We start from the raw sequence: 10,103 nt of genomic DNA on the forward strand, positions 1-10,103 counted from the left end.
AGAAATAGAAATGCTTTTACACTGTTGGTGGGACTGTAAACTAGTTCAACTACTGTGGAAGACAGTGTGGCGATTCCTCAAGGATCTAGAACTAGAAATACCATTTGACCCAGTCATCCCATTACTGGATATACACCCAAAGGATTATAAATCATGCTACTATAAAGACAGATGCACATGTATGTTTACTGCAGTGCTATTCAAAACAGCAAAGACTTGGAACCAGTCCAAATGTCCATCAATGATGGACTGGATTAAGAAAATGTGGTACATATACACCACGGATTACTATGCAGCCATAAAAAAGCATGAGTTCATGTCCTTTGTGGGGACATGGATGAAGCTGGAAACCATCATTCTCAGCAAACTATCACAAGGACAGAAAACCAAACACCGCATGTTCTCACTCATAGGTGGGATTTGAACAATGAGAACACATGGACACAGGACGAGGAACATCACACACCGGGGCCTGTAGTAAGGTGGGGGGATGGGGAAGGGATAGCATTAGGAGAAATACCTAATGTAAATGATGAGTTAATGGGTGCAGCAAACCAACATGGCACATGTATACCTATGTAACAAACCTGCACATTGTGCACATGTACCCTAGAACTTAAAGTATAATAAAAAAAGAAAAGAAGAAAAAAAACAAATTCACATAACTATAAATTAAGGTATAAACTAAAATATTCAACTTGCCTGTTTTTGCTGTATAAATTTCATAGCAGATTTTCAGCGTAGGTAATTGGCATGGAAGGACTGACTAAGAGCCATCAGATCTAGTCCTCTTTCCCAGCTTCTTCCCTTTGCCCAAATTTTTTACCTTACGTGTCTAAGGACAGGGGCTTGTATATTCTATTCTTGCATGTCCCTATAGTTTCTAGCAGAGTATTCTGCACACTGTAAAAATGTAAAGGCATGTTGGCTGTATAAAATATATATAGCATAATCTATACAGATGTTATTAATATGGAACCTCAAAGTCATCTCTACGTCCTTATTCCCTAAAATCTACATCTACTCAACTGTTAAAACACATCTATGCCTGCTATAGCCTGTCAATGTCTACCAACAAATCTCTAACTCAAGACCTAGTCATTCTACAATGTTTTCCTGGTCTCCTCGGTTGACTAAAAGGTAGAGATGGCATAGCAACTTATAATAGCATAATAATACAGATAATAACAGGTACTCTATATTGAGTACTTACTGTATGCCTGGAATTGTCCTTTGCACTTTGTAATTTAACTCATTTAATCCTCACAGCAATCCTGTTCAGCTGATATTAGTGTCACTAACTAAGAGATAAGAAGGCTGACATTCAACAATATTTTATAACTTGCCTAAGGTCATGTATAGGTAAGTAAGTGAATATTTAAACCCAAGTGGCTAACTCCAAAGCCTGTGTTCTTATTAGCAAACTATGCTGTATCATTATCAAAATGAGTTGGAATAAGGGGAAAACAAACCTTGTTGGAAATATAAAGATATTCCTTGTTCTGTAATAAAGGCTGATTAAACCATGTACTTAAAGACCAGACTGTAAAAAGACCACCCAGAAGAAAGAGACTCCTAAGCAAGTGCCCTCTAGTTTAGCAGTCAGGCAGACCCTGATAACAATTTACAAATGACTGAAAAGTACCTGTAAAACTTTAGCATTTGGTTGAAGAGGTTTAATGATTAGTTGCTTGCCTGCTGTATAAAGAACCTTTTCTGAATCAGGGCCCCACGCTACTGAATACACTGGTGTTCCTGAAAGATGAAAAAAAAAAAAAAAAAGGCTGATAAACTTTAATTATTATGCCTTATAAAAAGAGAGATTGTTAAGAGGATCAAAAAAGTCATATGAGGTGTCATTTCATTTCTTCTCTTTTCAACAGACCTTTCAATTTAGAGTATAGTCTGATGTTGAAATGCTGACTGAGTTAATACTGACCTTTGAAAATCTACTGTGAGCAACTGACATACTATACTTTTAACTAATTAGGATCTTGCTGAGAAAATATGAAGTTTTTAGAAATTCCATATACAGTGCTATTGAAATACACGATAAAATAAATATACTTCATTTTAATATGAAAGAATAGTAGAAAAGTCATGATTTATAATTTCCCATCATCGACAGTCATCAGTATGTATTTATTTATTGGCAGCAAATGTTTTTACATTTATTTGCAACTAGTTCAACAAATGATGTTGGTTTAAAGCAGCAATCTTGGGGCTTGGCTACACATTGTGATCACCTAGAGCTTTTTAAAAATTTTTATTTTTAATTTTTGTGGGTACACAGTAGATATATATATTTATGGGGTACATGAGATATTTTCATACAGGCATGCAATATAAAATAATTACATCATGGAAAATGGGGTATCCATCCCCTCAAGTATTTTTCCTTTGTGTTATGAACAATCCAATTATACTCTCACCCTGTTGTGTTATCAAATACTAGGACTTACTCATTCATTCTATTTTTGGTACCCATTAACCACCCCACCTCCCTCACAAGCCCCATTACCTTTCCCAGCATCTTGTTACCATCCTTCTTCTCTCTATCTCCATGGGTTCCATTGTTTTGATTTTTAGATCCCACAAATAAGTGAGAACACTCAACGTTTGTCTCTCTGTGCCTGGCTCATTTCACTCAACATAATGAATGAACTACAGTTCCATCCATGTTGTAGCAAATGATTGAATTTCATTCCTTTTTATGGCTGAATAGTACTCCACTGTATATAAGTACCACATTTTCTTTATCTATTCATCTGTTGATGGACACTTAGGTTGCCTCCAAATCTTGGTATTGTGAACAGAGTTGCAACAAACACAAAAGTGTAACTATCTTTTTAATATACTGATTTCTTTTCTTTTGGGTGTGACCCAGCAATGCAGTTAGAGCCATCAGTATTAAACTGACTCAATGCATAAAGTAACTTAAATTTTACATATTAAAATACAAATGGTATACTCACCTTATAAATCAATTATCATACCTGATGCTATAACAGGCAACAGAACTTCCCCTCACATGCTACTTAAGCAGCAGACTAATGGACAGAAATAACTTCATCCCAAAATAATCTAATAACCTCCAACTCATGAATTCACAAATGGCAATTTTTTTTATATCAGATTAGGAAAAGTTTTGTTATCAGGTTTGGCTTTAGCCTGAAACCTTGGCTAAAAAAAGCTCCAAATATCTTATAACTAGCATAAAGTTTACTTCCAGAGGAAAAGCACAAGTTTGATTTACCTACCACTCTATAAACTACATTACACTTGATAGTGTTTTCAATTGCCAATAGGAATTTAGAGATGGGATTTTTAAAATAAATTACATTTAAGTATAGTATTTCTTAGTTTAATTACTTTCTAGGTTACCTGATGTCTTCTGGAAGATTATACTTTATATAAGCCTAGTTTTAAAAAATGACTATCATATTTATTGAAAGCATTGGTTATATGGCAGTAAATAATCTGTATTCCACTTGCCTGGCCCAGCTGCCTATTCATTAGGCAGGTGAATCAAGGTTATGTAGTTAATCTATGAAATAGTAACCCAAATATACTTACAAAACCAGCTTTTAAAAATTGTCTAGGACTCCTAAATCAGACTATTGTAGTAACTGACTTTCTGTGAATAAATGAACCAATGAATAAATGAATGAATCTTTAAGGAATTTACATTCTTAGTGGAATGAAATCTGAATTTCAGGGTTTGTGGACAATCAATAAAATTTAATTGTTTATTTAAATAAAAAGCCCAAATGATGATGCAATCAACAGGGAATAAATTTCAGTACGACAAATGCTTTTGTTTAAGAGGTACTCTGCTTTTTTTGTGCCATTTTCTCCCTAATAAAAATATAATTCGATTGTGAGCAAGTCCCAATGGTTTATAGAGGTTAGAAAGTCTAGTCTAGACCCAGTCCAAAAAAAAAAGACCCAGAAACATGTCTTCCACAGTTCAGGTGTTATAAAATGTCTAAATCCTGTTTAGTCAATGACATCTAGGATTGTTCTGTATCAAAGGAACCCACAGAAATTCTTCCTGATGAGATGGCCAACCTCAGAAGGTACTCCTCCTTCTTCTGTACTTGATGAGTATATTTTCTGGGAATATGTCTGGGAGTAGCCAGGAGTTGACCTGTGCTTCAAAAATAAATCTCCAAATGAACAAAGTTTAACCTTAATAAACTCCCCCAAAAATAGAAGTTAAAATTTCAGATATTTCAAATGTAGTTCTTGTTGATCACTGGAAAGGAGTAACAGGGACTTACTAGTTAAGGTGGTAGAATTATAGATGCCATCTTTATTTCCATTATTATAGTTATAATTTTTGTACAAAAAAGTAAATTAATATGTTTTAATTTATAGCCTATGAAATCTTCATAAATACACTCAGTAAAATTATACTTTCCTGGGGTGTATACTAAACTATGACAAACACCTACCCTCAAGGAAGTAATTCAGTAAATACAACTCCCATTGAGTTATACAGGATGTGACTTTAAGGCTTTAGTTGTGGTAAAAGGCACGGTTGGGGTATAGAATGAGGAACTAAGGACTCTTTAGTTCTCTTAACTTTAACATTTAATTTGTGGTCCCATTAAGTCAGTTATGACACCATTTCCTTGTTTATGAACCTTTCTTCATCGTATTTATCTTCCCTTTTGGGACAAAGAGATAATTCATTTCCTGCTTATAAAACAAATTTGTAAACAATAATGTTAAAAAAACAGGTGTAACTTATACAATAAAAGAAAATAAGCTTATAAAGAAAAAGTTAAGTAATTCCTTTGTTATAACATGTGGTTTTTAACCACATTCCTTCAATCAAAATACAAGCTATGGAAACAAATATGGAAAAAAATAATTTATTTATGATAAATAAGCAAGGTCAATAGATAGGACTCATTAGTTACTCTCCTTAACCACTAAAAACTCAAAATGGATATAACATCAAAAGCCTTGATCTTTATTATAATCATTCCTTACATTTAAAATAAAATATTAAGCATGAAACTACTGTATATGTGAACATTTTCTTTTCTAAAAGGAAATAAACTACATAGCTATACAGCTTTCAATTTGGGTGGTTCTAATAAAGATCATTATTAAAAGTGGAAGAATCAGCTTCACAAAATAATTTCTATTATTATGAAATCCATCCACTAGCATTTAAAAATCTATAATATTTCAAATTTTTAAAATATACTTATTAAAGTATGAATTATTCCCACTGCTATGTTTCGCTTTGCAAAGTCAGCATGGAAATAACAAATTTAGCCTTTGGATTGAATTACTTTAAAATAAAGAGTTTAGCAAATTATGTAACAAAATGTTATTTATTTAATCATTAACAAAAATGGACAAAAAACAAATAGCTTTATAATAGTTTTTTACTTTTTATATCGGAAATTTTAATTTATGCTCCATTTCTGCTAAGACACTCAAAAATATCTTGTTTTTCTAACTTTGTACACTAAAATCATGTGACCTTTTTGACATTTTTTAAGAAACCACATGCACCTGGGGTTGTGTTAAATGTCAGACCCTTATCTCTCCATAAAACAAATTATCTAAATTCTTTCAACCTGTTGAAGGCATTTTAAACCACAGAAGAGGAGACAAAAATGTATTTCAATTGTTTTAAGGAAGTACATGGTCAAATATACCATGTTTTTCACATTCATACTATAAAAGTATCCCCTAAAAACACTGTTTTTGTATGTTTTTAAGAATGCCTTTGAAACAAACTGTTCACTACTATAATAAATCATTAGCTATCTTTGCCTTGCATGCAGTATTGGTCTACATTGAGTGAATAGAAGTAAAGTACTTGAAATAGAGTCTGGTACTATATAGCACTATCTGTTAACTACTACTACTACTACAAATTATTTTGTAATGTAATAAGCAAGCATTTGCTTACTGTATTGTTCATAGTAGTAGCCATTTGATTTTTTTTTTTTTTTTTCTGTTTTGGCCAAATCATTGGCATTCAAAAACCAAGAATGATTTCCTTTTCATTTCATTTTAGGAGACATGAGCTAACAATAGTTAATCAAGTGGGATTTATTCAAAAAATTCCAGGCTCCATGCTTATGTATGTCACTGGATCAATACAAGAAAAAGTTTAAATAAAGGCATTTTTTTTTTTTTAAGTTTCTATCTTCAACCACTTCTCCCTTGGGGGGTCTCAACTTTCCCCATAGTTTCACCTTTCACTTAATGTAACTGACTCCCAAATTAATATTTACCTCTGAGCTCCAACACATTTCTACTTGATCCAAAGAGATCTCCATCACAGAGCTTCAAATTCTACATATCCAAAACCATCATCCCTTAACATATATTTCCTAATTTATCCCTCTTTGAAGTCTTTACCCTTACAGGGTACATCCCTCTCAGTTCCTGAGAACTATTCACTTTTCCAACTACTGTTGTCACTGCCTCTATTCAAGCCTTAATCGCTGCCTTTGTTCAAGTTTTCATTCAAACCTTACTGGCCACCTCTATTTAATCTCTACCTTCTCTAGTTTTATTATCACTGCAAAGGGAATCTCTCTAAAAGATTGGCATTATCTTTTACTTTCCTGGTCAATTTTTTAAAGGTTTTATATGCTTATAGAATAAATGCCGAACCCCTTCCTTTAGCATCCAGGACTGTCAGTGTTTTGGTCCCCCTGGCAGTACTATCCTTCACACGGCCTACACTCTGGCCCAAGAAGTTAGCTCCCACTCACCTGATTTCTACGTCTCTCAGTCTTCTGTCTCTAAGCCTCTTATGATGCCAAGCTTCTTAACAGCTTCACTCCAATGCCAACAAGCCCATTTCCTTTCCTATTTCTTCACTCTTCAAAGCCCAGTTCAAAAGATGCTGCAACATTTGCCAGGAAGACTTCCCAATACCTTCACTCTCCCCAGAGCATTAATCTTAACCCTCTGGTCCACTCCCACCTGCCACCGACAGCACCTTAAGCACATTCCCTTGTATTACATTTATTTATTTATTTATTTATTTATTTATTTATGTTTTATTGATTGATTTTTTTAAGAAAGGGTCTTACTCTGGCACCCAGGCTGGAGTGCAGCGGCATGATCACAGCTCACTGTAACCTCAACGCCTGCCGGCTCAGATGATCCTCCCACCTCAGTCTTCTGAGTAGCTGGGACTATAGGGATGCACCACTATGCCTAGCTAACTTTTGTATTTTTTGTAGAGACGGGTTTTCCCATGTTGCCCAGGCTGATCTCCAGCTCCTGGGCTCAAGTGATCTGCCCACCTCAGCCTCTCAAGTGTTGAGATTACAGGCGTAAGCCACTGTGCCCAGCCACAGTTATTTACATTTACAGTTTACCTCCTTTACTAAATTCATTATAGACAAGTTCCATGTTTTGTTGTTCTATTCCTCCACTTGAAAACAGTGTGGGAAAAATGTCCTTAAAGGTTTGCAGCACTACTTTATATACTTTAATTAGAGATTAAAACTGGAACAATGACACAAAACATATGGCATAAGTATAATTATCTCTGGTGTACATATTATTTTTCTCTAATAAGGAACAATAAACTCCCCATAAATACCATTAAGAATCATTTTTAAACTAAGTCAAATCCCCCCACCCAAAACTGAGATTAAAGTATCTTCTGGATTAGAAGAGAAGTTAATGACTACGGCTTTTTCTATCCAAACATCTGGCTCCAAGTCAAGAAATGAATTCAGGAATTAATCTCTATTCATCAAGAAATAAGTATAATTAACACACATAGACAAAGTCACACGGATGCTTTCAACACTGTTTACAGAATTCCAAATTTTATAATTCAGGTTTATGTTATTTCATTTTTGTGTCAAAATTTAGTTTCTCCCTTCAAAGGCGGCAGCAGTCTTGTGCCCCCAGCTGCCTTGACCTTCTTACTTGAGCCTTTAGCATCCAGCTCTCAGTAGTTCAGATTTACAATTACCCTTAAAACTTGCAGCGTCTAATAGATCAAAGAAACTTTATAAGTAATTAGGGACCTTTCCTTTTGGGTTAGTGTCATTATAACAACTTAACTGCTCTACTGATTTTTCTGGAGACAAAAAAGGAAAAGTCTATGCCTTATTAGGAAAGTGTTGGTAGCACCAATGATTAAAAACTCAAAAATTAGATGCATAATTCTATAGTAAGTTTGTAATTCTTAGTCCAGAAAAAGATATCAGATTACTCTGTTGAAATACCAAGAGGTTAGCCAAATGGGGATATCTAGCTAATTTAATTCTGCTTATTAATCCATAATTAACAAACTTTGAATGAGAACAATAACATTAAAATAGGACAACGATAGTCATTTCAAAGTCATTTGATGTTAAGGAAAACACATTTTAAATGTTGATGGGTAATATCATTACATGATATAACGAATACATCAGAAAATCACCTGTATTTTATGGTATATTCTGTATTTTAGCTTTTAAGAAAATCTTGTTCACCCATCTATGAGAAGGCAGTGAGGGGAAGAGCATCACCATCTCTCTCTAAAATAAACACCTCACACAAAAACTAACTCAAAATGGATCACAGACCTGAATGTAAGCACTGAAATATAAGTGAAATTTTTATGGCATGGGATTAGGCAATGGCTTCGTCACTATAATATGAAAAGCAGAAGCAAATTTTGTATTTTTTATAGAGTTGAGGTTTCGCCATGTTGCCAAGGCTGGTCTCAAATTCCTGAGCTCAAGTGATCCACCCAACTCGGCCTCCCAAAGTGCTGGCATTACAGGAGTGAGCCACGATGCCTGGCCAAAATGTCCTGATTTTTAATATTGGGCCTCCACCATGCTGGTGGGCCAGATTAAGCTCAGAGGCCATCTAATTGTGATCTCCAATTTTCTTCATTTGTGAACACGTGCTTCCAGCTAGCCTTTCCAAGTCTGGAGACTCTGTATGCATTTTCCCCATGCGAATAAAATAAGTAGCAATTTGGTTCCAGACTCATTATACAGGAAAACTACAGCACTAAACTACTAGCACTATTATCACCTAAAACAGTGATCCCCAGCCTTTTTGGCACCAGGAACTGGTTTTGTGGAAGACAATTTTTCCATGGACCAGGTGGGGGATGGTTCAGGATGATTCAAGGGCATCATATTTATTGTGCACTTTATTTCTATTATTACATTGTAATATATAATTAAATAATTATACAAGTCACCATAATGTAGAATCAGTGGGAGCCCTGAACTTGTTTTCCTGCAACTAGATGGTCCCATTTCGGGGTGATGGGAGAGAGTGACAGATCATCAGGCATCAGATTCTCATAAGGAGTGAACAACCCAGATCCCTCACATGCACAGTTCACAATAGGATTTGCACTTCTATGAGAATCTAGTGTCACCACTGATCTGACAGGAGGTGGAGCTCAGGCAGTAATGGAAGTGATGGGGAGCAGCTGTAAATATAGATAAAGATTTACTTGCTCACCCACCCACCGCTCATCTCCTGCTGTACTGCCCAGCTAACACACAACAGACAGCTACTGGTCTGTGGCCCAAGGGTTGGGGACCCCTGACCTAGACTAAACAATTAACAATGTTTGTATTAAACAACTTATTCCAAGTTTCCATTTTAGACTCTAGGACATCTGAAATGGTGAATCCACAGGTAGTAAATGGGAAGGAGGTAACAGAAAAATTGAAGGGAGTGGAAGCAGCACTGGGAGGGCACTGGCGAAGGGTCTCGGGAAAGAATTCAAATCTTCAGACTCGCACAGTGGCTCACACCTGTAATCCCAACACTTTGGGAGGCTGAAGCAGGAGGATCACTTGAGCCCAGGAGTTCAAGACTAGCCTGGGAACATGGCAAAATCTCGTCTCTACCAGAAAAAATATCTATATATACAACAAATTAGCCAGGTGTAGTGGCACACACATGTACTCCCAGCAACTTGGGAAGCCAAGGTGGCAAGATTGATTGAGCCCAGGAGGAGGAGGTTACAGTAAGCCAAGATTGTGCCACTGTACTCCAGTCGGGTGACAGACCAAGACCCTGTCAAAAAAGAAAGGAAGGAAGGAAGGAAGGAAGGAAGGAAGGAAGAAGGGAGGGAGGGA

At 35.6% G+C, this 10,103-nt stretch overlaps 1 protein-coding gene across 3 annotated transcripts in view; it reads right to left on the minus strand.

Annotated features, from left to right (window-relative positions):
• IFT80 (intraflagellar transport 80) overlaps positions 1–10,103 on the minus strand; it is a 158,855-nt gene that overhangs the window by 114,242 nt on the left and 34,510 nt on the right. For all 3 annotated transcript variants that reach the window (XM_011959065.1, XM_011959064.1, XM_011959066.1), the window contains one exon: positions 1,646–1,755. In XM_011959065.1, coding sequence (XP_011814455.1) covers positions 1,646–1,755 — 110 coding nt within the window. The remainder of the gene's footprint in view (positions 1–1,645; positions 1,756–10,103) is intronic.

The sequence above is a fragment of the Colobus angolensis genome, unplaced genomic scaffold, assembly GCF_000951035.1.
Source record: "Colobus angolensis palliatus isolate OR3802 unplaced genomic scaffold, Cang.pa_1.0 Scaffold48, whole genome shotgun sequence".
Lineage (NCBI taxonomy): Eukaryota > Metazoa > Chordata > Mammalia > Primates > Cercopithecidae > Colobus > Colobus angolensis.